The sequence below is a fragment of the Diceros bicornis genome, chromosome 6 (assembly GCF_020826845.1).
Source record: "Diceros bicornis minor isolate mBicDic1 chromosome 6, mDicBic1.mat.cur, whole genome shotgun sequence".
Taxonomy (NCBI): domain Eukaryota; kingdom Metazoa; phylum Chordata; class Mammalia; order Perissodactyla; family Rhinocerotidae; genus Diceros; species Diceros bicornis.
The window spans coordinates 62,696,095-62,722,908 of record NC_080745.1 but is presented as its reverse complement, the minus strand read 5'-3'; the positions used below and the strand labels follow the sequence as shown (position 1 = coordinate 62,722,908).

General features: G+C 39.2%; 1 protein-coding gene across 7 annotated transcripts in view; it reads right to left on the bottom strand.

The window, feature by feature from the left end:
* The window catches only part of LCOR (ligand dependent nuclear receptor corepressor), a 126,351-nt gene extending 101,366 nt beyond the window's left edge, over window positions 1-24,985 (bottom strand). Inside the window, exons 1-3 of one of the 7 annotated variants that reach the window (XM_058543644.1) lie at window positions 24,877-24,963; window positions 23,783-23,856; window positions 23,408-23,472 (exon numbers count right to left, since the gene is read on the bottom strand). In XM_058543644.1, coding sequence (XP_058399627.1) covers window positions 23,408-23,453 — 46 coding nt within the window. In that variant the 5' untranslated portion in view covers window positions 23,454-23,472; window positions 23,783-23,856; window positions 24,877-24,963. Of the gene's footprint in view, window positions 1-23,407; window positions 23,473-23,782; window positions 23,857-24,145; window positions 24,559-24,872 lie in introns of those variants that run through there. The other 6 variants (XM_058543643.1, XM_058543645.1, XM_058543648.1 and 3 more) reach the window with 6 other exon arrangements.
* Window positions 24,986-26,814: the final 1,829 nt, after the last annotated feature.

Genomic DNA, 26,814 nt, shown 5'->3' with positions numbered 1-26,814 from the left:
ATTTAATTTTTAAAAAAAATAAAACAATGATTTCCTTTACAACTCTTAGTTGAGATTATAAAAGCCTTTTCCACTTCAATATGATAGAAAAAAATTGCCTATGCTTCTTTTAATTCTTTCATGGTTTCTTTTTTTTTAATGTTTAAATCTGACCCAGCTAGATAAAATTAGCTGTTTATAAATATATTTATTCCCACTAGAATTTGAGATCTTCAAAGGCAAGAACTATCTTACTTATTTTGTTACCAGAACAAGCTTCTTGCCTGTGGACCCGTGCGTTTTCACAGGGTTTGAGGAAGGTGGTGGTGGTGACGAACAGTCATAAATCCTGCTTTCTCTGCTTTTAAATTAGGGCAACTCAGTCATATTGAACTGTGTTCCCTGCAGGAGAAGGTGTGGCACAGGGAGAAAAACCCTGTGTCCTGCTTTAGGCTAATATTACACATGCATTGCCCTGACATCACATAACAATTTTAAGAAGTGAGGGGTGGGGTGCGGTGCAGAAAGTGAGTATGGGAATTCAGCTTCCAAGAAGTGATGTCTGAATGGAGTCTCAAAGAACAAGTAGGTATTAAATAGATAAAGAGAGACTGATAAAGAGTACTCCAGTCATAGAATACAGAATGTGCAAAGGTGTGAAAGTGGGAGTACATAATCTATTTGCAGAATTAAAGCAGTTTATTATGACTGCCTAGGCCAGGGCTTGACATATAGAGTAACAACTATATAAATGTTAGCTATTATTTATGCTGATTATCGGGATATGAAGATAAATTAGGTAAAATTGCAAGCAGTAGGCTAAGATGCTCCTGGAAAGCCACGTTAAAGTCTGAATTTTAAAGTCTAGAGATGTGGAGCCACTGAAGGATTTTTGAAAGGATGATGGCATGTTCTAGAAAAATTACACTGGTAGTGTGGATCAAAGATTGGATGGAATACAGATAGGCAAGAGTCATAAAGAATCTATAATGATGGAGTATGCAGAAGTGATAAAAACTTTTATAAAGTGAGGGAAGTCTGCAAACCTCTTGCAAAACCTAAGACGTCAGTATACTGATCTCTACAAAAAGGTACCAGGTGTCTAATACCCTTTTATAGCCTGTGAGATATAAACACTTAATAATAAACATTCCTGTCCTGATCTACCTGTAACACTTTCCATTTTAGTAAAGACTCACATCCAGTAAAGTAAACCATTTTCAACAAAATTCCTTCGGGGTCATGAAATGCCCCATGTTCTCTTTTCTACAAGCAAGAGAGGTTGGTAAAAGCTCATGAATGTCTCCCAGTGAACCAAAAAGCTGGTTTTCTAAAGACCCCATGATGTAACAAAAGCTAAATTACGGCTACTGATGCATCGTACCCTGGCCCAGTCTCTCTGAAATTTCTGCAGGCTCAGCAATACTTTTTACTGACACTGTGGTAATGATGTGAGACACATATGCCCTAATAACAGAGTTCACACCTAATTCCAGCTACATGGACTATCAGACACGAGACGTGAGTAAGCTACAGATTGTGGGACAACTACTGGAGGGCAAGCTATAGAGCTAGTTTAGGGGCACTTCTCATCTCAGGTGTCTTACTGCTCAGAAGGACTTCTTCTATGTGGCACAAAACTTCTTGGGTCCATGTGGGACCCTACCAAAACTGACAAAACTTGCTAGGGAACAGGAGAGGAGTTGAGGACCATGATTCTATCAAACTCTATGGAGTGGCAGATACTGGGACTTAAAGTTAATGAACTGGTTTGTTTGTTGTTGTTTTTTATAAGGCATACTTCCTAAAAGCTGTTGTTCTTCCCTGAATCATGGTTCAGTAATGAACCCAACTACTCTAGCTATCTCCTTAGAAAAGGTCCAAATAAAGCAATCTTTTTCTAATGTGATTCTCTAAAAAAATATTTTGGAGACTAAAAAACCCAATGTTACAACAGCTCCCCCACAGATATCTATTTCTACCTTTACATTTCTTGAAGATCAAATGTCTATAATACATATATAATTACCTATTAATTATATACAGAATTATCACAAATAAACAACAAGATAAACTGAATTTTTTGAATGGGCAAAAGACTTAGATACTTCAAAAAAGAACATATATGCAAGTCCAGGAAGCACATTAAAAGGTGTTCAATATCATTAGTAATTAGGGAAATTAAAACAATGAGATACCACTTTATAACCACTAGAATGGTCAAAATAGAAAAGACTAACAAACATCAAATATTTGTGAGGATGTGGAGTAACTGATCTCTCCAGACATTGTTGGGGGGAATGTAAAGTGGAGATACAAGCTCTTTGGAGTTTCCTATGAAGTTAAACATATATCTCTACCCTATGACCCTGCAATTTCATTCCTAGGTATTTACCCAAGAGAAACGAAAAAAGACTTATACAAAAATGTTTATGGGATAGCCTTACTTATAATAACCCCAAGCTATATAACCCAAATGTCTATCAGGAATGGAACAGATAAACAAACTGTGGTATGCCCATACAATAGAATACTACTCAGCAATAAAAAAGAATGAACTAATGGCCAGAATAGGAAAATCTATAGAGACAAAGTAAATTAGTAATTATCTATGGCTGGGGGGTGGAAAGTGAGGGGGACAGCGTAAGGAGTGACTGCTAACAGGTATGGGTTCTCATCTGTAAACCGAATATAATGGTACCTACTGGGGTGATGAAAAAGTGTTCTAAAATCTGATTGTGGTAATGGCTGCACAACTCTGTGACTACAGCAAAAATCATTGAATTGTACACTTTAAATGGGTGAATTTTTTGCCATATGAATTCTATCTCAATAAATCTACTTAAAGGAATCAAATATTAATGTAATAACACACATAAACATTATGTTTAAGCAAAAGAAGCCAGACACAGAAGAGTATATACTGCATGATTCCTTTTATATGAAATCCAGATGCAGGCAAAACTAATTTATGGTGATAGAAATCAGTTATTGTGGTGGTGGGCAACTGGCTGGAAAAGGACGTGAGTAACTTTCTAGGAGGCTGGAAATGTTCTGTATGTTGTTTGGGGTGGAGGTCACCAGGGTGTATGTACACAATTGTCAAAACTTAAGAATTGTACATATTAATTATATCTCAATAAAAAAAGTGGTTAAAAAAAAAATCACTCCTATTTGAACTTGGAAAGAAAAGAGGGTAAGAACTAAGAGTGCCTGCCAAAGAATGCCTTCATGCTTCCCCAATGGGAGTGATTATACAGCTGTCCATTTACAGAAATATTCAGTGCCTGAGCACACTCTGTCTTTTCTTCCCATAACATTTTAATAGTAAACTCATCCAGTTCTCCCCTCTCCTCCAATTTTCACATATATCAGTTTCCCTTGTTTTTAAAAAAATAGTCAAAGAATACTTCACAACCAAAACTGAGCCAAGTTAAAGCATGTTTAAGTGCAACCAACTAGTGAAAAGAAAATGTAAATATTTATATAAACCAGAATCTGAGGAGGGAAATCAAGGTCTAATTTTTCTTTTCCTGTCTTCTGAAAACATATTCTAATACCCTGTCTGGAAGAATCCTCTCCATCTACCACTCTTCTCCTCTTACTTCCCCTGGTTAGTTAACTCCTATTCATCTTTCACCTCTCAAATGAAAATTTCTCTTAGAAATTCTTCTGAAATTCTATTACTCCAATCCACACCCCCCACCCAAACACAACTACACACACACAGAGAACAATGTCTCCTTTCAGAGCTCTTATCTCATTGTGTAGTTACAGGTTCCTCATGTGATTAACGTCCCTATTTCTTCCATTAGACTCTAAATGCCACGCGAGTTGCAATAGTCTCCTATGCTATGCACATCACTGTATCCCTCCACGTAGCATAGTTCTCAGTAGCTAGCATCGATACTCAAAGAACATTTGGCTCAATGAATAAATTAAAAATGCAACTCAACCAAACCATCTAAACAAAGATTGTCTCCCAAGCAGAGGTTGTCCTTGCTTGAGAAATCCATTGTAAGTCAATATACCTTTGACAGAGTACATTTTGGATCAGTATCTATGAGTCACTGAGTATCTACTTCCTTGTCAACTTGGCACTCAGAATATAAGATTGTCCTCTGAGTCATTAGCTTCTACCCTTACTCTGCCTGTTGTTCCTTTCTTAATTGGGCACATGTATTCTTACTATCTTTAATCTCTGTTGTATATTTTACTATGTGCTTTTCCTGCAGTTTCTAAGATATCAGATTTTAAGAAATTAAACAATAATGTTCATAAACTACTGCCAAGACAATATTTAATGGCATTAATAGCTATAGAAAACTGCTTAGGGAAGGGGGTTTCAGTTCAGAATGGAAACAAAGTGACATTACTACCAAAAAACTCAAAACAGTTCTCCCAACATTTCAATAAACAGAAAGCTGACTGAAGTGCCAAAAAGAATAGATAGAATAGACAAGTTGATGACAAAAAATAACATCATGGAAGAATGGATCTGGGATTTTGCAGAACGCACTAAATGAAAGCAAAAATGTTTACAGAAATCAACTTACACCAACTAAAGCCTCTACTTTAGCAAATACCTACGGTAAATACAAGACCAGGCCTCTGGGTGAAATTTGAACAATTTTCTACAATCCTTTGAAGCAGTTTAAAGAGACTGCATAACACCAATCTATGCTTTCTTGAAAAAGGCATGCTCAGAAAAACCTGGATGGCTATGCTGTGCCAATCACATACTGCAGACTTGCTAAAGCAATAACAAAGCAACTTAACTTTCAGAATCAATTCTCTAAGAATCAATTCTGAATATGTGAAAATTTATGAGTTGGAGGAAGAAAATCCAAAAGTCTTTTTTCTAATAATCATCACCTCCTCCCCTATTAAAACATTATTATTACTTTCACCACTGGCAATGTATTATAATCATCACTGCAGAAGTCAATTCAAGATCAAATGTAAGCAGAAATGTCCTTAAGGGCCAGCCCAGCGGTGTGGTGGTGAAGTTTGCGTGCTCTGCTTCAGCGGCCCAGGGTTCGCAGGTTCAAATCCCGGGCATGGACCAACGCACCGCTGGCCAAGCCATGCTGTGGCGGCGCCCCACATACAAATCGGAGGAAGATGGGCACAGATGTTAGCTCAGGGCCAGTCTGCCTCACCAAAAAAAAAAAAAAAAAAAAAAGAAAGAAAAGAAAAAAAAGAAATGTCTTTAAAAATAAGAGGCTCAACCTCACTCACAAAGGAAATGCTAATGAAAACTATACTGAGAATATTTTTTACCTATTAAATTTGCAAAAATCCACACGTCAGACATAATATGATACTAGTAAGGCTGTGGGGATACAGATACTCAGCTGATGGGCGCTCTCCTACAATGAAGGAGGGACTACAAAATTGTATCACCCATGTAGATGGCAATTTGGCAATATCTAGCAAAATTACAAATACATTTTACCCTTTAAACTCAGCAATACCATTTCTGGGAATGTATCCTACACATACAAAATAACTTATATACAATATTATTCACTGCAGCATGGTTAGTGGTAAGTGAAAAGTGAAAACAACTAGATTTCAATAATCACCTAGTTGAATATATTACAGTACATCCACCCAATGGAATACAATGGAGCTGTGAAAAAGAATGAGCACGCCTTGCGTCCGGCCCGGTGCCGTAGTGGTTAAGTGCGTGTGCTCCGCTTTGGCGGCCTGGGGTTCGCAGGTTTGGATCCTGGGTGCACACCAACGCACTGCTTGTCAAGCCATGCTGTGGTGGCGTCCCACATAAAGTAAAGGCAGATGGGCACAGATGTTAGCCCAGGGCCCATCTTCCTCGGCAAAAAGAGGAGGATTGGCATTGAATGTTAACTCAGGGCTGATCTTCCCCACAAAAAAAAAGAATGAGCATGCTCTCTATATACTGTTATGGAAAGATAGCTAAAATATAGTAAGTGAAAAAAGCAAGATACAGAACAAGCAAGGCTGTTTGCAATAAACAGGGAAAAGTAAGAAAAAATATTAACATCTGCTTTTATTTTTATAAAGAAACACTGAAAGAATAACATAATAAAAATGGCTGCAGGAGGAAAGTAAAATGAATAGATGGGGCATGAGTGGAACCAAGACTTCTCATTGCATACTTAAAAAAAATAATTTTGAGTTTTGATTTGAGAAAATATTACTAAACTTAAAAAAAGGTACCACTGTCAAAAATACTTATAATGAAAATTAGTTGTACTGCATTCATCATTACTAACTTAAAATATGACATTTTCTTTACTTATTGTTCCTATTTCATTTCAGTGACTATTGGGGGTGGGGCAGACAGGGAGTATATATATTTAAAAGTGCCTTATAGGTCCCCCAAACTGTTTTTCCAATTAAATTTTAAATTCCTTAAAAATGAATTTTCGTATGTACCACAAAGCTTTTTTTCTTTAAATTTCAAATTATGTTTAATGCTTTTGTACATATTACAGATCTATTTTTTAAAGCCTATCACATGGAACTGATTTACTCAAAGAAAGTGGGATTTTGGAAAAATAGAAGTAGAAGTAGAGTGGGTCATTTGGCTGACCAAATCATCCCACAAAGGTTTTGAGTAAGAATTACAGTATCTATAGAAAACACCCACTTCCTGTAAATTAGAAACTAGGATATTCATAAGATCATTTTTTTTTTCAAAGTTTAACCACACCTTGAAGGTATTATCTGACTCTCTCAGTTTGCAGCAAATGAACAAGAGCCCAGAAATACTGCTTGAGCTACTCTTAAGTTTTTGCTTAGTCTCATCAAAATACTAATTTGTTCCCACCTCGACAGCCAGTTGCCCTAGACATACTCTTTCTTTTACATTCAGGCTATTAGCACACGTTTACTCTGGGTGTTTCACTTTACTTCTGCTACTGGTTCTCACGTGGAACTGTGCTATTTGGGAGTCAAACACATTGAAAAATAATGTTTAGTTGTTCATCAACAAGGATCATGGCTTCAGCTAAACTATAACTACAGACTCTCTAAAATGTAGAGTCTAAGAAATACAATCAATCACAAAAATATCATGTCACATTATTATGGTTAGGACGAAATTTTCACCAAAGGTTATATATTTTTAAATGCCAAACCCATAAATTCCAAAGGTATCCCAAATCCCCATAAAATCCATTTAAAATGTAAAGATATTCATTGGGAAAACTTATGGTATTTTAAGAGGATGGACTGAATAAAATAATAAATCTTAAATGTACCAAATATGTTCTGTATTAGTCTCCTAGAGCTGCTAACGTATTACTACAAACTAAGTGGCTTAAAACAACAGGAATGTATTCTCTCGCAGTTCTGGAGACTAGAAGGCAGAAATCAAGGTATTGGCAGGGCTATGCTCCCTCCAAAGGCTCTAAGGAAGAACACTTCCTTGCCTCTTTGCAGCTTCTGGTGGTTGCCAGCAATCCTTGGCGTTCCTTGGCCGGTGGCAGTATAATTCCAATCTCTGCCTCTGTCTTCTGTCTTCACATGGCCATCTTCCTTGTTGCTATCCAAATTTCCCTCTTCCTATCAGGACACCAGTTACTGAATGAGGGCCCACCCTAACGTAGTATGACCTCATTTTAACTTGATTACAACTGAAAGACCCTATTTCCAAGTAAAGTCACATGCACAGATACTGAGGGGTTAGGATTTCAACATACCTTTCTGGGGGACACAATTCAATTCATAACATAGTCCAAATCAATGTCTTCAAAAGTAGACCCAGATTCATATATAGATATTTATAGGTTTTTGCCTAACCAGCATCCATTTCCCTTTCTTAGGTAATAGCATCCAATTTTCTTTTGAAGACTCAATCTGCTCCTCCAAGCCATAAGCAAGGGCTGGTCTTAAGTCTCTCCCCAAAAACAGGCACCTGTCCCAGTCAGGTCAGAAAATCACACTCCACTGGCCTTAGTGACTGGTTCAGGGAGAGGCCACATGTCCCAAGCCTGTCCAATGGGTCCTTCCATTCGCCCAATTTGGCTGGTGCTATACAAAAAGAGACATGCAGACTTTAAGACAGACTTTAAGAATTACATAAGTCTAGAGCTACCTTTGATCATCTTTACCACCATACCTGCCAAAGAAGGAAACCAAAAGAGGAAAGGAATGCTTAGAGATGGAGATCAAGAGACATTCCTAATGACATCAAATCTCTGGATCCAGACATGTCAGAACCTAGCTTTAGCTTTACTCTGTGAACTTTCCAGTTCATAAACCTACAAAATGGTCTTTTGACTTAAATTAATTTGAATTTGGTTTCTGAACGTGAAATAGAAAGAGTCCTGATAGATACAGGAAGAATACTGCAAAGTGCCAAATGATTGAAAACAGGGCCTCACTTTTTGTCAGTTATTTTCTCAAACTTGCCAAAGAGACAGGAAGAGCCAGTAGAAAAGGAATAGTTTGTATCCATGTCCATTCCCTGTCCACCAGGCCATCTGCCATGAAGGGTTTTAGAATCTAAAAGTTACAAACAAATTCATTCATGTTTGTTAAAGTATGGATCTGTGAGCTCCTGACAGCAAAATATGAATATAAGAAACTCTTAGAGTTATAAAAACCTAAGTATTAATACCTAAAAATAAAGCATTCATAAAATCTTGTCCTCCTCAATGACATTCCACATCACTCTCACCCCTAAAGCAATGATAGTCCTAGATCAACATCACTACAAAGTGTCTAGAGTGGTGACAAAGTCATATTAAAATATCTCTTTCCTGCCTTATCACCACTGTGAGAACATTCACGACAGTTTCGCCTTTTAATATGGCTATCACTGTTCATGGTTCATTTGTTTCTATCGAGAGCAAAGTGTGTCACACACAGGGTATGTCAATATAAATGTCCCTGGACTTCTGGAAAGAGCATCAATATTTTACACTCATACAATCTAAACGCTCTTCCTTCTCCATCTGCTGCCCACCTCCAACTTTTACCCATGTGTTTCTAGAAAATTCCCAGCCCTTTCCTATTCCTTTTGCTGATACTTTAGAAACCTCCAAGTAATATACACACTCTGGACAAAAGGGTAAAGATTACATTTTGAAGTGAAACAAGACAAAATAAAGAAATAATGTTTTGCCTGTTACAGGTCGAGTTTCACTTGTGTCTCCACACATGCAGAGAAAACTAGTCTGTAGTATCTCTAACACAGTGGTTCTCAAAGGGGCAACTCCTCCTACCCAACATCCCTTAAAAATCACTGTGTTAGGGGCTGGCCCAGTGGCGCAGTGGTTGGGTTCACACACTCAGCTTTGGCAGCCCAGGGTTCGCAGGTTCAGATCCCAGGTGTAGACCTACATATCACTCATCAAGGCAGGTTGTGGTGGTGTCCCACATACAACACAGAGGAAGACTGGCACAGATGTTAGCTCAGGGACAATCTTCCTCGAGCAAAAGGAGGAGGACTGGCAACCGATGTTAGCTCAGGGCCAATCTTCCTCACCAAAAAAATAAATCACTGTGTTAAAGCCATTAAGGGTACCACAAATTGTGTCCAAAATATCTACACTCCCTCTTCCTCATATTAATTTTGTTTTTCCCTAAATAACTTGAGTCACTATAAATAGAACACTATCTCTTACTCAATTTCAGTCACTAGTTTGTAATATTTCAAAGTACTGTTTTCTGCCTTTCCACAAATATTTACTGAGCATCTACTGTGTGCCAGTCACTTTGTCAAGTACTTAAAATACAAAGAAAAACACAATCAACATGGTCGCTGACCTCAAGGGTCTTGCAAACTAGAAGAGGTATAGCAATGCTTGCACGCTAGAAAAAGTGACCTGTATTTTGTGGTTGGAGGACTTGTGGAATTCAAGAGTGTGGACTGGGCAAGATACACAGAGAGAGTTGAGACTGAAGAAGTAGGCTAGGATCAGTTATCTTGGAGGGTCTTGCATGCTGGTTAAAGTAACCTTATTCTACATGCCTGTGGTTTTCAAACTTCAGTGTGTATAAGAATCATTTGAGATATCTATTAAAAATACAGATTCCCATGTCCCACCTAAGAAGATTCGGATTCAGCAGATCTGGGGTAGGACCCCAAATTTTCAATTTTTATAAATATCTCAGTGGTTTTGTTCAGGTGGTCAATACTCTGAAACAATGCTTTAGGTAGGTATTTTTCTCAAGTTTTCCATGTAGTCCTAGGGGTGAGAAGGAGAATGCTAGCGGAATACGCACTTTCAATAGCCTCTAGTTGCACTGTTCTGTAGGTGACAAGATCATCAGCTGAGAGAGAAGCAGGACTGCACAGGGCTAAAAGAGAGCCACTGTGGTAAACTGCAGGATCTGACCAAGAATACACAAAAGAACTCCCAATGCTGAGAGTCCAGCTGAGGGTGGACACCACAAATTTGTAGTAGCATCAATCCACACAGCTGTTTTTCCACCTATAAAATTAAAATAATACCCACTTAGTAAGGTTATTATGAAAATTAAATTACATGTGATAATAGATGTAAAATATGTAGGGATAATGGCATATTAGAATTCAAGATTTCAACATTTCCAGTTAATAAAAAGGTACAGGGGATGGCGTTGGGAACGGATGTCTATGCATTTTATTTCAATAATACACTACTTAAACTCTTCAATTTACTTAAATCATGTTTGTGGGTTGAGCTGCTATCATAACCAACAATTTTAACACTGTTTCTTGGTTTAAAACGTCTTGTGAAATAGAAATAACCAAAAAAATAAAATCAACTCTTCAACACCTAAATGGGCATTATATATATTATTATTGTACTTGGTACTCAAGAAGGTGACTGAAGAATTCATTAAGAAAGACTGAAATAGAATGCCTTGTAGTGGTGAGTCTACTTTCTCATCTTACTAAATTCAGTAGATCATTCCCATGCTGCACTCTACTATGTTTCTTCCTGGTATAGTATCATCACAGTCAAATCATCCCTCCCCATTTCCATAAGGCCAGAGAATTTGCTTTTTTACATTGTTTACCTACAGTCAGCTATTCATTTTCTGTTCCCCTTACAAAGGTATAATCTTTCCTAGAACTTAAAAACAGTGTGAGTCAGGACTTTGGTTGCAAGTGATAAAAATCCAACCTAAATGGGCCAGAACAAAAAAGAGTTCAAGTAGGCTTTTTAGATCTCCCTTCAGGTACAGATGGATTCAAGTGCATAGCAATATTTCTCTCCCCGTCCATCACTCTGTTTATCTCACACATAGGCAAACAACTACACTCAGAGGTAGGCTCTTCCCAAAATGGTAACTGCTTCCTGCATATGGACTATTTTCTCTGCTAGCCCAGAGAAAAGAGATCTCTTTCCTAAGAACTCCATCAGCCAGTCTCAAGGCTGATCCCTGAACTACTCACTCACTGTGACCAATGACCAGGCATCAGTCACAGAAGTAAGTTAGTTTCATCCAAACCATATGGAACTCAAGAATGTCAGGGAAGATGGCTCCCTAACAGAAAATCAAGATGCTACTACCAGAAGAGGGAAAGATTCTGAGATGGCAAAAACAAGATATGCGGTACAGAAGACATGATAAAACACACCCATACTTTGTCCCCAAAAATAAGGGAGAAAAAACTTGGAAAATTAAAAACATAATTTACAAGATAACAGTCATATAAAAGCATATAGGCTCTAAAGTCAGACAGTCCTAGATTCAAACTGCCAGTTCCATCACATTTGTGAATTATTTAATCATTCTAACTCTCTGTTCCTTGAGAGTAAAAAGAAAAGAAAAAAAAAAGGATATCACACTCTTTGCAGGTTGACTGTACAGACTAAATGAGAAAAATACCTGTTAAGCACATATTGTGTGCTTGACCAATACCTATTGGCATGAATATTTACATGAAGAAATGAAAACTGATGCTTTCTAAGGAAGACTGCAAATGGCCCCAATTCTTCATCCCTCCATACATCCAGGCCCTTTGCCATATAACTTTATAATACCCTCCCCACCACGAGTCTGGGCTCAATCACGTGATATACTTTGAGATATTAGCAGACACATAAGCAGAGGCTTGAAAAAGTGCTTCCTTATTCTGCTCACTTTGCGCACATCTGCCATGCCATGATAACTGGCCCAAGGTATCCTGCTGAAGGTTGAGAAAGGTGGAACAGAGTCTAGTAACTGCAGTCATCTCAGCTTAGGTCAACCTACATCTGCTAGCTCATCCTCAGACAGGGAGCAAGTCGAGCCAAGATCAGCAGAGCTGCCTAGCCAACCCACAGTTGACTACATGAGCAAGCCCAGCCCAAGCCCAGTTGAACCCCAGACTTGCGAACTCAATAAATGCTTCTAGCTATGTTGCAGAGGTAATTGTGATTATTTGATATGCAGCATGAATGTGGCAACAGATAAGTGAAACACCATCTTATGGTGGTAAGTCAATAAAGAAAATAATTTTTATACCTTCTTTTATGATGTTAAAAGGTGATTTGACAATATAAATAAAATAGTTTATTCCTATTATCATTACAAGTTTACTATCCAAGCATAATTTTAAACTGTTAGAAATGGAAGAATCAATGCTTAATTAACTTCAAGAAAGGCTGCATCTCTTACATCTTTTAATTCATAAACAGACAAAAGCCAGAAGAGACAAAACTACCCGCACTATATCAAAATAAAGTTGTTTTATGGACCTAATATAAACAGTGATGCAAATTGAACCAAAAAATTCACTAAAAACCAAAAAACCTCACTGAATGTATTTCATTACTGAACTCTGTCTAGTTAATTTCATTCTGTTACCTATGACCACCATTGTTTCTACTTCTAAAGTCATTCTTATCTCCATGGGCTTCTGAAGATGTCTGTTTCCCCAGACTAAAATACATATATACATTTATTTTAAAAATTAATTGTTTACCTGTTAATTTGATATATTTCCAAACATATATCAATTTATTTTACATATACAAAAAGAGAAAAAGAAATACAGTCACGCGTCGCTTAACGACGGGGACACATTCTGAGAAATACGTTGTTAGGTGATTTCATTGTTATGCAAACATCACAGAGCGTACCTGCACAAACATAGATGGTACAGCCTACTACACACCTAGGCTACTTGGTACTAATCTTATGGGACCACTGTGGTATATGCGGTCTAACGTTAACTGAAACGTCATTATGCAGTGCGTGACTGTATAAAGAAAAGATGGAGGCATATAGAGTAGGGAAGAAAGATGAATGAAAAGCTGTATCATGCAAAAGCAAGTTACTCATTCCTGAAAGAACATTTTTGGCAAAATACTAGGGTGCGCTATTGGACCAAACAGAAGATGCTGTATTTTCTGCCATCTGAGAGCAACATTCTTTCAGCATCAAGTTTTAAAATGTGCTGCTTATTTCATAATCCAAATATAACAGCAACAGTATCATTACTATCTTGCTTATACTTCTGTTCTTGAGTCACAGAAACGAGACATTGGCAGCAGCATGATTTGACAACAGATCCTTCCTGTTTCTTAATACATCCTGTATTCTTTACCTTCTTTTCTACTTGTAACTGGATATATATTCATATTCTTCAAAATAGTTGATTTCACCTGATTACTTGTTAAAGACTATTTGACAAAATATGGATTGGCTGACTAAAGTACAGTATTACTAAAGGTATTTTTACCTAAACATCTTCATATAGTTTTAAGAAACAATTTCTATCAAGTAATCTTTGAGGTAATACATAAGCATTTATTAATCATTTAACAAGACCAAAGCTTCCATCTTTCCAAAATAAAGTTTAAATCCTTAGGAAAAGAAAAAAACAGCAAAATTGTCTAGGTCATCAACACATCTGGTCATTGTCCTTGCCACAACGTCAATTTATTTTTTACCAATGTAACTATATTAGAATACTCTTCTCCATTAATTTAAATTTTGTTGCTTTTAAAGATCAAAATCTGTGGATAATTCAATCTTCTTTATAGTAACAGTCTTGACCCAAACAACTCATTCAGGTCGGACTGTCAACTATATGGGCTCCTCTTTTTAGAAAAACTAAGTCCCATACAGATTTACAGCTCCTGATAACTCCTACCTAAAGCCTTCTCACCTAATGTGGAAAATTCTAGTTTCTCTTCTCTCTCTTTCCCCTGTTTATGAATTTACCCTTGCCTTTCACCAATGAAATATACTAATCTGTGATTTGGATAAGTTATAAAATTAAACAGAAGTTCTTTGCCTAAGGAGAAAGGAGCGAAAGGGAATGTTATCTTTTAGTGGTACATTGGTGGCCATTAGCCATGGATCTTGAAACTGTTTTCAGTAGATACATGTGGACTTCTGACTCTCTGTATATGTCTATTTTAACATGTCAAAATCTATTTTCACACATACTCCACAGTGAAAAGCGATATATAGTAAATATACAAATAAAAACTGGTTGTACAAGATTCACATGGAAAATAGCTTCATCACTTTAATCATTCCCGTTTTTCTTTTAAAAACTCAATACAGTAAAATTCCAGTACCTCTCAAAAAATCGCTGGAAATTAATCTATATTATTATTTTTATCCTGATGTATTCTCTTTCCAGAACACAAACTAGATCTAGATAGAGTAACATAGTATCATAAAAATATTATTGCCCAAGACAATTTTGAGGTTTCCAATAGGTAAACAATAAGTAAAATTTTAGTACACTGACCACTGAACATAGGGGATATATAACTAAATCATTTTAAAAACATGTATTAGTTAAACACTTATAGAAAAATGACCAGCTTAAAGGTTTCTTCAATAGCTATTCTCAAAGATTTATGGACTTCTTAATGCCCATTCGTAAAGTATCATTTTATTGTGATCAGATAAGGTAATCAATGCCCATTTATACAAATTAAACTTGGTCAGCTTCCTTACTGACTGAAAAGTCACATAACCTAACACATGACGAGATAAATATTTATATCATTAATCGTGCAATAAGAAAGCTGCATTTTAACACAGGGAAATATTCACAAATATTTATATTCCTCTCATTTTTTATTCTTAGTGAAGGCAAGGAATTTCTCATTTTATTTTGATGGAAATTTCTCCCTATTACCTTTGTCACAACATCTTCCCGTATCTACTAATGAAGCATTTTTGTCTAGAATCAGTGATGTTTGAATCGCCAAAATAGTGTATCATTTTAAAAATTTGCCAAATTGTTCCTTCTCCCCTTCTCAGCAATTATACACTACTCAGCAACTTCCCTTTCCATCACATATTTTAAAATATTTATTGCCAACCGCACCAAATCTAAGTCACAGTTGGAAGGTTAGAACTAAGAAGGCATTGGGCTAAAATCGAGGAATCCTGAATCCTGACCTCAATCTGCTTTACCCTGTTTGCCCCTACACCCCCACTTGACATCTCTGGGAAGGATACGAATAGAAGAAAAGGCCAGGCACCTACACACTGTTACTACATGGGCTTTTGTTACAAACTTCAAAGTGCCCTGTTAACTAGGCTGGTCCACACTTAAAGCTCACCAAGCTTAAGGCCTAGAATCAATATCACTTGGATATCCTTTTCTGTCTTTCCTCTTCTAAGCCTATGCTTAAATCTCAGCCAATGATGAACAAAGGCCAGTCTAGCAACATATGAAGGAAAACTAAGCCAGTGGAACATTCAGCTCTGAAACCTGTTTAGCACTGAATAACACCGACAAAACTAAAAAAATTGAGAAGAAAAAGGAAAGGCAAACAGGACCAAAATGCTGAAGAGAAGGGGGCAAGGCATTCTAGGCCAGGGAATTGAAAGAGTAATTACGTTACCATTTATGGTAAGATTATGGGTAGAGAAATCAGAATTCTTTAATGTAATATATGGCAAGTAAGCAATTAGTACTTGGAAACAAAGAAAGGGGGTATTTTGGTGGAACCAAACAGGAAAGTCTAAAAGAAGGGTGTATGCTTTAATGTTTAAGATTAAAGAGCACAGGCTTTTCAATTCCAATCCTTGGTCTACCACTCTTTAGCTGAGTGACCATGAATGAAATCCTTCATCTTTCCAAATCTGTTTCTCCACCTTTAAAACAGATATTAACATCAAAGGGCTTTTGTGTAGCACATAGTAAATGCTTACTATATAGTAGCTTTTAAGGAACATTAGTAAAACAAAACAAAACCAAAAACTTGTCTTCTCCATATTTAGATAATATCTTTATAAACCACTTGATGGGGACAATAAAAAATATGCGAAAAACAAGACAGAATCAAACTGAACGTAAGCATGTCTTAATTTAATAAATTCAAAAATTCCTTCCTCTATACACATTGTACACTTATTTTTAAAATTTGAATAAACCATTATCTAAATGTACTAGTGGAGCATTCACTTATATTAAATCAGATGTGAATTCTGTTTTAAAATGAAATATATTTCTTTGCGGTAAGTTCACATTTTCACATGTAGGATTTTCTCTTACCAAGCAAGATATACCCTGTAGATCCTCTTAAAATTAGTTTTTCTTCCCCTGTATATTGTGAGTTTAGGAAAGGGAGAACATGCCTTTACCCTCTGGAAACCTCTAAAAAGTCAACTAATAAGAGAAACACACACAATAATCATTTATTGATGATGATGATAAAATGATTCAGATTTTATGAAAAATAAGCTAAATGTGAGACAGAATAACAGTCAAGACTATCTAGTTTTACCAATGAGAATGAAAATGCTCATCATACAACAGTTTTTCCAATAATAGTAATTCTCATGATAAATAATATTGGTGTTCACATCTTCTAACCCAGAAAGTAAGCATTGATTTGTATCATCTTTAACAGAGGGTGAAAACTAGTACATAATTTCATACAGCAATTGAAGCAAGTTGAATAAAAGAATTCAGTTCTGTGTTTTACTTTTACCTGAGAAGTTAAGTAAATATTTCAAACATTAAAATACCATACAATTATTTCTGTGGATAAGAGGGAAGCATTTATGCTAAGGGAAATCCCCTGATTGCTTTATTTATTCATAAGAGTTATTACTCAGTGTTTCCCAACTGACCAATTGTTTTTTTTTAATAATTTTAATTATTTATTTTTTTTCCCCCAAAGCCCCAGTAGATAGTTGTATGTCATAGCTGCACATCCTTCTAGTTGCTGTATGTGGGACACGGCCTCAGCATGGCTGGAGAAGCAGTGCGTCGGTGCGCGCCCGGGATCCGAACCCAGGCCACCAGCAGCGGAGCGCGAGCACTTAACCGCTAAGCCACCAGGCCGGCCCCAATTGTTTTTTAATACCCACCTTTATCTTCCTATATTTCTAAATAAAGACAACAAAATAATGTTTGTGAAAGTTTTCTAAAAAGTACAAAATGTGCTATGCAGATATCAGATGGTAATACCATTAACAGATTTTTCTGATACTGTCTAATTTCCATATGTCAAGTTTTAGAGTTTATTTATTCTCCTAGGTCATTACACTTACCAAAAATCTTGTGAGACAACTTTGTTTCTAAATGATCCCCTTCAAACTCTGTAAAACAACTGGGATGGACTAACTTTTAACAATTTAGAAGTTCTAAGAAATGCTCCTTTACTTCAAATGGTAAAATACAGTTGTAATTGTTTTCAATACAATTATAAGATACAACTGAGTAGAATTTCTTTTTCCTCTTGAGTACAAAATGTCTCAAACATACGAATTTCTAGTTTCCCAATACCAAAATTCTGAAATGTAAGTCTAAATAAATCACTGGTTACATTCATATTTTTCTTCTTTTAGCATTCCCTTTGACTCATCCTGCTCTTATCATCCCGCTCTTATAATTTAAAAATACCTACCACCCAAAACTAGACTCAAAGAACTTTATTATAATAAGGGCACTCAACAAAAACTGGTTTTACACATGTAACTTCCTTGGACTGCATAATAATAAATTCAGAAAACTGATTAAGTAATACACCAAAAGAATCCATAATTCTAACAAAAGATAGATAAATGTGGAACAAAGGGAATAAAAACAAAACAAAAATCATTAGAAGGTGACAACCATTACCACACAGCTTTCCTAACTTGCCCCTCACAAACAATCCATTAAGTAAAGGATTCTCAGACTAACTCTGCTGCCTACCTGGTAAGATTCTCAATTTCATCCTTAAGACATCATTACACCTGACACTTCATAACAGACCAAATCTAACCAATTCAAAAATCAAAGTAAAATAACGACAAAATTCAAAACAGTCTTTTGAAAACAGCATATTAGTTTAGCACCAAAAAATAAAATCACATAACTTGCCCTACTAAATATAACTTGTCAGGGCCGGCCCCGTGGCTTAGCGGTTAAGTGTGCGCGCTCTGCTGCTGGCGGCTCGGGTTCGGATCCCGGGTGCGCACAGATGCACCGCTTCTCCGGCCATGCTGAGGCCGTGTCCCACATACAGCAACTAGAAGGATGTGCAGCTATGACATACAACTATCTACTGGGGCTTTGGGGGAAAAAATAAATAAATAAAATTAATTAAAAAAATAAATATAACTTGTCAGATAACTGGGTTTTATAAAATACAAACAAAAAACGTAATCTTAAATTTCAAAATACTGCTATTGTATAGATTTCTCGCACTATTCAAACTTAGAAAAAGAAGAGATTCAGACAAAAATGTCTATACAGAGTAAAGGTATTCCTCTCTACCAAAACCTTTGTTAATTACTCGGGCATAGAACAGATTTAAATAATGTGATTTACATTATCTGTACTTGATCTATGAACTCTCACTATAGAAAGGCAGGAATTTACAAGATTTGGATAGCAAAGTATATCTGTGTTGTCACACAACTCCATCAAATAACTAACAATTTTAATAATTCATAGAAAAGGATGTTTATGGAAGTCTTTCCTGAGTAATTCTAGTTCACTCCGATCACTCCATTACTATATCCATTTTTCCCCTCACAAGGTATACTGCAGTTTATCTTGTGATTTGTAATTATTCTCAAATTGAGGGTACAACAAGGAAAAAAGTTTGCAAATCACATACTGATATGGATCTAGTATTCAGAACCTACTCTTACAACTCAATAATAAAAAGATAACTCAATTTAAAAACAGGCCAGGGATCTGAATAGACATTTCTCAAAGGAAGATATACAAATAACCAACAAGCACATGAAAAGATGTTCCACATCATTGGTCATTAGGGAAATTCCAATCAAAACCACTATGAGATACCACTTTGTACCTACCCACTAGGAAAGCTATAGTCAAAAAGACAGGCAATAACAAGTGTTGGCAAGGGTGTGGAGAAACTGGAATCCTCATACACTGCAGGTGGGAATGTAAAATATTGCAGCCCCTTTAGAAAACAGTTTGGTAGTTCCTCAAAAAGTTAAAACACAGTTACCATATGACCCAGCAATTCCACTCCTAGGTACATACCCAAGAGAAGTGAAAATAAATGTCCACAAAAATAATGCTGACAATGCAGCATTATTCATAATAAGCAAAAAGTAGGAACGATCTAAACGCCCATCAACTGATGAATAAAAAGTAGTATGTCCCTATAATGCAATATTATTTAGTCATAAAAAGCAATAAAGTGGGGCTGGCCCAGTGGCACAGCGCTAAGTTCGCGCACTCCACTTCGGCAGCCCAGGGTTCGCTGGTTGAGATCCGGGGCGTGGACCTGCGCACCGCTCAAGCCATGCTGAGGTGGTGTCCCACATACACCAACTAGAAGAATGTACAACTATGACATACAACTATCTAGTGGAGCTTTGCGGAGGAAAAAAAAAAGGCAATTAAGTGCCAATACATGCTATAACATGGAAGAATCCTGAAAGCGTTCTAAGACCCAAAAGGCCACATACTGTATGATTACATTTATATGAAATGTCCAGAATAGGCAAATCCACAGAAATAGGAAGTAGATTAGTAGTTGCTAAGGGGTCATAGGAGGAATGGGAAATGAGTGCTAATGAGTATGGGGTTTCTTTTTTGGGCAATGAAAGTGTTCTGGAAGTAGTGATGTTTGCAAAACCTTGTAAATAAACTAAAAACTACTGAATTGTATACTTTAAAAAAGATGAATTTTATGGTACCTAAATTATATTGAAAAATAAAGAAAAAATTCAGGGTATGGACCACGGTACTTGGGATACTTCCTGCATACAAGAGACAGTCAATAAAATGAGCTAATAGTTCATACTAGAATCATCCCAAAAGCAATGTGCAGGTGTATGGAATACTAAAAAGATTTTTAAAATATTTGCAAATAGAGTAGGAAATAATGTGGAGCTTAGTGATGGTTAAGTTTTTAACTTGAAACTACAACAAACAGCTTTGTTTATTCACATCTACCCAATATCCAGATTCCATACAGCAGGTGGATAGACATAAAGGAAATAAGAATCAAGAGAGAAGTTCAGAGGCACGTCGAAACAAATCAAGCCCCTCTGCTGAGCTTTCAGAGCCAGTATGTGAACCAGGAAACCAATTTCATTATTTTACATATACCTTTGCCACAGAAAATACTTTTTGACTATTTCCAAATACCAAATCCAACCTTTAAGGATGAAAATTTGCCAATAATAAAGGAGATCCAAAGAATATGCCACTGATTTCAGGCAATTCCAAAAACAGGTTTTGTGCAATGGAATAAGGTATAGCCTCCACATGACCTTACTTAGAGACACTGCTGTGGATGACAATATTGTCCCTGTCAAGACGATTGTAAAAACAATCTGTATCATTATTGTCGAGTTCCACAATGGAATCCTTATATAAAGAAACATTCCTCCTCTGAGCTACGGAGAGAAATGTACTGCAAACCCCAAGTTGCCTAACAAAGAGACTCCATTTTTTAACCTGCATAAGAAAATCATATAACCTACCTTTGAAAATCTATCACCTATATTTCCCCCCCCCCACGAATCATGGATTGCACCTTAAATAAACAACTCATTCTTGTCCCTTTTCCACTTCTGTACATTCCTTTCTCATGATAGGAATGCCGTTTCCATATTCATCAAAATGAAGCCTTCCCTCATCATCTGAAGAGATTCTTCTCACTTCTAAATACCCCTAGCACTTGCTTGCACCATCACATGCCACATTTTGCCTTGTACTATAACTGAATATACTATGTTTTCTCCAAGGACTAAAAGTTCCTAAAGGTTAGGGCAGCTTCCCCAATATCTGTTTGCCCAAAGTGCCTGGTACAAGGCAGATGCTTAACAAATATTTAAATGAAGTAAGTACTTACCTAACTGCCTTTCCTTGGTTCCTGAAAACAGCACTAATACAAGTAGCTAAGTGATGAGGCACCAGGCATTCAGAAGTGGCAAGCCCCCACAGACACTGAATACCTCATTCTCACCCTGGAAGAAATTCCAGGCCATTCTGTGTAGCCCCATAAGGCTAAAAGAAAAAAATGACATTATTCAGATGCTTCCTAGAATTGTTCCAGCTACAAACACATTTGAGGGAATTAGGGCAATTTGAAATAACTCTCTGCAAGTCAAAACGACTCATCGTGCTACCCTTTTTCAGCCAAGCTAGAGCTAAGCTGAAATCACAACCTTCTGTACAATGGGAAGAGCTTTTTGAGAATACGGCAAGGATTAGGAGCAGCCAAGCAATAGGTTACATCACACTCACAGCCGAGAGAACCTCGATCTTCCTGGAACCTGGACCAATCATCCTAGACTCAGAGGACCCCTCAATAATCACCTGGTTACCAAATACCCATCTTAATCATAATCACTGCCTGAACCTGCTACTAACGCCAATTCAACTAAAATCTAATAACAGAAAGACCAATACCTCCACCTCCACAATCCTGACACTCCCCCTCCAACCTCATCCCTGGAAAAAAAGTAGAAGGGAGAATTAGATTTTGGAAATGAAAATTCATTTTTAAACCAAAGACTGCTATAAATTAACTACCATTTAGAAACCAAATGACCCTAAAGTATTAAGATAATCAGTCAACAGAATCAAATAGAAGGCTAACTGTTCAGAACCAACCCCATTAAAATAAAACAGGAATTATTACATCTGCTAGTGACAAACTTTTGGACTGAATATAAGGGATCATTACCAGCTCTCTCAAATATAGAAAGTTAACACTATAATTGATTTACTCAGAACTCTCCTCTTGAAGAACAAAATTACATACAATAAAAGAGAAAATATGAGACCCAATTGATTTTAGTTTGGAGATTATCAACTATATATTACTACTCAGATTAAAATACTGCTCTGTACTCTGTACTCTAAATATCTCCTGAACTTTACTACCTCGAAAGTGGAAATTTGGAGTTAAAAGTATGCTTTAAGAAAACTAATCATCATATTAAAATCATCCTTCAAAAAATGAATCTAAAATTTTATATTCAATTCATATATTTACAAAACAATTTTATTAGTCATTAAAAAAAAAAACCCTGTCAAGCAGCAGTAACTAACCACTAATACCAGCAATGACTGATAATAAGGGGGCCTGAGGCAGAAGGCAAGGATTCAAGGCAAACAGAATTGGAATAAGATAAACAACTCATTAAAACCATCTCAACTAAAGCCATAATAACTTAAGAAATCTATGAGGTTATAGTTAATTTTAACATCTTTTAAAAACTAAAAAGCCCTACTGAAAAAAAACAATCACTAAAAAAATCAAATATAATAACTAAAAATTCTTCAAAATAATTTTAGGATTTTATGTTAACTCACAATTCTGAAAACTGATTAATTTCATGCTTTTCAAAACCTCCTATATGCCTTTTATAAGCTTTCTTATTTGACGGTTACAAATAATAACTCAAAAAATGCTTAAGCTGATGTAACATTTTAGCAAATGTACGGTAGGTTTAAAAGAATAAAACAAGCAGAGACAGAGCAAACGATAACTGATAACCAAAAGGCTCATTCCTGGAGGGCAGAGCTGGACTTGGCTTGGCAGGAGGGAAATTTTAAAATATATCCACAAGACAAATTATACCAAAAAAACTGACTCATGCCTTTACTATTTACACAAGCATGTTTTAAAATGTACTTTTAACCTTTGGACAACCAAAGTAATATCAGATACCTTAAAGCATTATTGCCTGTATTAATTTTGATGTTACAATCTAAATCCTTAACAACATTCACACACATTTTCATAATGAAACACTGCAGAAATGGCAAAGCTTATATTCTCTAAGTAAACGTTACCTTATTTTTCACTTGTCTAAAGTTTCAGTTTTGCTTTTTAATCTATTATAGACAACATCCCTTGTGGGACATTGTAAAGGGCATACCCTCCTGTCAAGCCAGAAAGCTCAAACACAAAGACATTGAGCTAACCAAGTGCTGTAATTCTTCCAAACTGAGCCTCTCCACACCCCCTCCACCCTTCCCCCCAACAGATATGTCTATTAAATCAGTGTCTGTTCTCCCCCTCGCACAACAAAGAGAACTTCTCACCGCATGAAATTGCCGCTGAATGGACACCAGAAAGCAGGATTTGCATAATTCCTTCCAACGAAACCCTGTCGGGAAGGAGGGGATGAGGGGCCCAAGCGAACGGATAGAATCTCCTAGATTCTGCCGGGGAAGACCAGGTTCCCAAGAATATTCCCCAGGGGGGTGGGGGCGAGAGGGAAAGGGCTGGAATTCTGGGCCTCCCCGAGGACTGGGCGTGGGGGGCGGAGAACGACGAGAGAGCATTTCCCCACACAGCAGCAGCACCGAAGCAAAGACCGGGAAATAACAATGCTGGAGGACAGGAGAGTCAGACACAAGGATGGACCGGGGCTAGGGGGCGGCGGGCGGAGCGGAGACACCACACGGGCCACTTACTTTTTGGAGGGGGGTTAAATATATGAGTTAAGCCCTTATGGTCCCGCCGGCCGCCGCACAGAGGGAAACGGGACCTTGGGAGAGAAAAACAGACAAAACACACAGTGTGAGAGGCGCAGCTCGGCCGCCCGGCCCCTCCCGGGGCGCCCCCGTCCACACTCCCTCCTGCCCGCGGGGAAAAAGCCACCCGAGGCGGCCCGAGGTCCGGGAGGCGGGGGGCGGACGGGGCTCTTGGAGAGGCGGCGGCTCCGGCAAATCCCCCGGGAGGAGACAAGAGCGACCCCGCTCCGGCTTCTCGGTCGGACCCGGTCCCACCCCCCTTCCTCCCCGCCGCGCGCACACCGAACACAAATACACACACACCGACCCGAGCGTCGAGGATTAACTCCCCGGCCGCCGCCGCCGCCTCCGCCCGCAGAGGAAGTGCAGCCGCTGCCCCCCGCGGCCATGACACCCCACTTGGCTCGGTCAGGCGGACCCGGGGCCTGTGACAGCTCCGGCTCCCTCCGCCCCCATCTCCACCTCACGCCTCGCACACGCCCGAGCGCCGGGCGCCCGCCCGCCCGCCGCGCGTGCACGCGGGGACGGGGGTGCGCGCCGCCGCCACGCGTGGGGGAGGGGCGGCGCGGGACGGGGAAGGCGCCGGCGAGAACGGAGGAGGGAGTGGAGTCGCGGCCCAGCACGCCCGCTGCCCCCCGTCCTCCAGCTGGGCTGTGCGGGGCCGGCGGCGGCGCCCCGGCCAAATGGCAGCGCCGCGGGGCAAGTCTCCACAATAAGCCTGCAGCGGCGCCGGGCCGCCGGGCGGTGAGGGAGAGGGGGAGGGGAAGGGCACGCGCTCCCGCCCGAGAGCCCGCCCCGGGGAGGGCGCGCGGAGGGGAGGGGCCGGCGCGCGCTCCGGCCCGCCCGGGAGAGAGCCCGCCCGCAGGTCGCGCGCGCCCGCACTCCGGGGGGTGGGGGAGGGGGGGCTCCGGAGCCAAAGAGGGCGGGCGGGCCGGAGCAGCAATTGCCTGTGCCCCAGCTCCCTCCCGCGTCCGGGGCGGTCGGCGGCGGGGCGGCCCGAGGGCCGGAGGCGGCTGGGGGAGGGTCTCACCTACACAGTGAATGAGCTTGTGGCGCCACGAGTCCAGTTCTTGCCGAAAGCCGCGTCTCTCAACGGAGCATTGCTGCCGCCTACACACCCTCGCCATCTTCTGCCGCCCGCCCGGCCCTGCCTTCGCCGCGGCCCCGCGCACGCCCAGCCGCGTCGCCCGGGGCCGCGCACGCACCCGCGGCCTGGGCGTCGCGCCTCCTGCCGGGGGCGGCGCGGGGGCAGGGCCAGCTTCACCTCGCGGTGGCCCCGGCGTAGCCCCGGGGCGGCCTGGGCGCGCGCCCGCCCCGCACGCAGCGCCGCGCGACCCGCAGGTCTGCGGCGGCCGCCGCCTCGGGCTGCCTAGGCAGGCGCCTTGTCACGGCCGGAGCTCAGCCCTGGCGCGCCGCCGCCGCACTGTCCCCCAAGACCGCGGCTGCCCCTTCCTTTCCCTTCCCGGGGCTTTTTGTTTCTTAAACCAGCTTCATCTGTCACTTCCAACCTGCCTATCGCCCGACACCAACTGTTGCAGGTTCCATGGTAACTGCTTTTCTGAACTTCTCAGTCGGAGCTGCTCCTCCCGGGAGCCTGTTTAAGAAGCAGAGTTAAGAATAAATGCCCGGATGCCCGTGGAGGCACTGAGCCCTAAAGTTTTCGCAGGTAAAAAGGATGCATTTTATTAAGTCATTGGAAGACTTAGCTAATATTCGTAAACCCAGTAAAAATTGAAATCAAACGTTTTAAAGTAAACAAAAAACTAGCGAGGCTGATTATGGGCGACATTCTCAAGTTTTGGCATATTCAGAACCCCTCCGGTGTTGTGTGGAAAGATGTTTTAAGAAAATTGTGTTCAAGTGAGAGAGTGGTTTTTCAGAAGAAGGCTTAATGAACAATACTTAAAGCAGAGTGTTGGAAAATAGCTTAATTCCATATTTCAGAAAAGACTCAGATATTTTCAATGACGATGGGATTTTCAGGTGAAAACCTGGAATAGTTAAATCACCCTGCGTAGGGCACTACCTCTTCCATTTAAACATAATGCTAACCTTAATTCCTTGACTGTTCGGGAGAGAAAGAGAAAAGAGAGAAGAAAGACGGAACAAAAGGAGAAAGGGGAAAGGAGGAAGGGGGAGGGGGGCGGGGGCGGAATACAAAACCAAAAGAAAAAACCAATAATAGATTCTTCTTTACCGGTAGGCCCAGTACCCTAGGATTCTGGCCTCTTCCCTGCCTTTGGGGTTTAAGATTAAGGACGCTGCATTCCTGCTTTTAGATATTTAAATTTAAATTTGAAGACTTAATTTTAACTTCTGTAGTAAGTAAAACAAAGTCGTTTAAATACTTGACATCAAGGATCCCACTGGTGTATTGATTTATGTCTTTTCAAAGGTAGTGGTCCTGGTTCTAGGAACCAGGCACTTGTGGAGCGGTGTGTTTATCCATAAAGAGATGGACTGAGTGGGCCTCTTGGGTAGGAGTGGTTTGAATAGTGGTATGAGTAGAAAAGCACCTTCTGCTCCCCAAATCTTAAAACCAATGATTTTCCCACAATTCTCAAAATTCCACAATATTTCATTGGCTTAAGAGTACTGTCAGGAAGTATTGAATTTCTATGTACATAAAACTATCCTGAGTGGTGAGAGGAGGGGACAAACGTGAGATAAAAGATTGCTATGGACGGCCATCCTGCACATGTGATGGCAAGACATCTATCGTCAACCTGAAACTTCTCTTCTTCACCACTAGGTGGTAGGTTTGAGTCTTTTGTAGCTTTTAACCAAGTTTCTGTGGTTTTTGGAGGCAATATATTTCATAAAATTTCAAATAAATGAACAACATGTAACTCTAAAATGAGTTAATAGTAAATGTATTTTCCAATTATCCCATATAATTTGTTTAAAAATAATCAAACCACGGGTATTATTTCCTCAACATAATCTCTTAAAGAGTCTTAGATGTATAGATT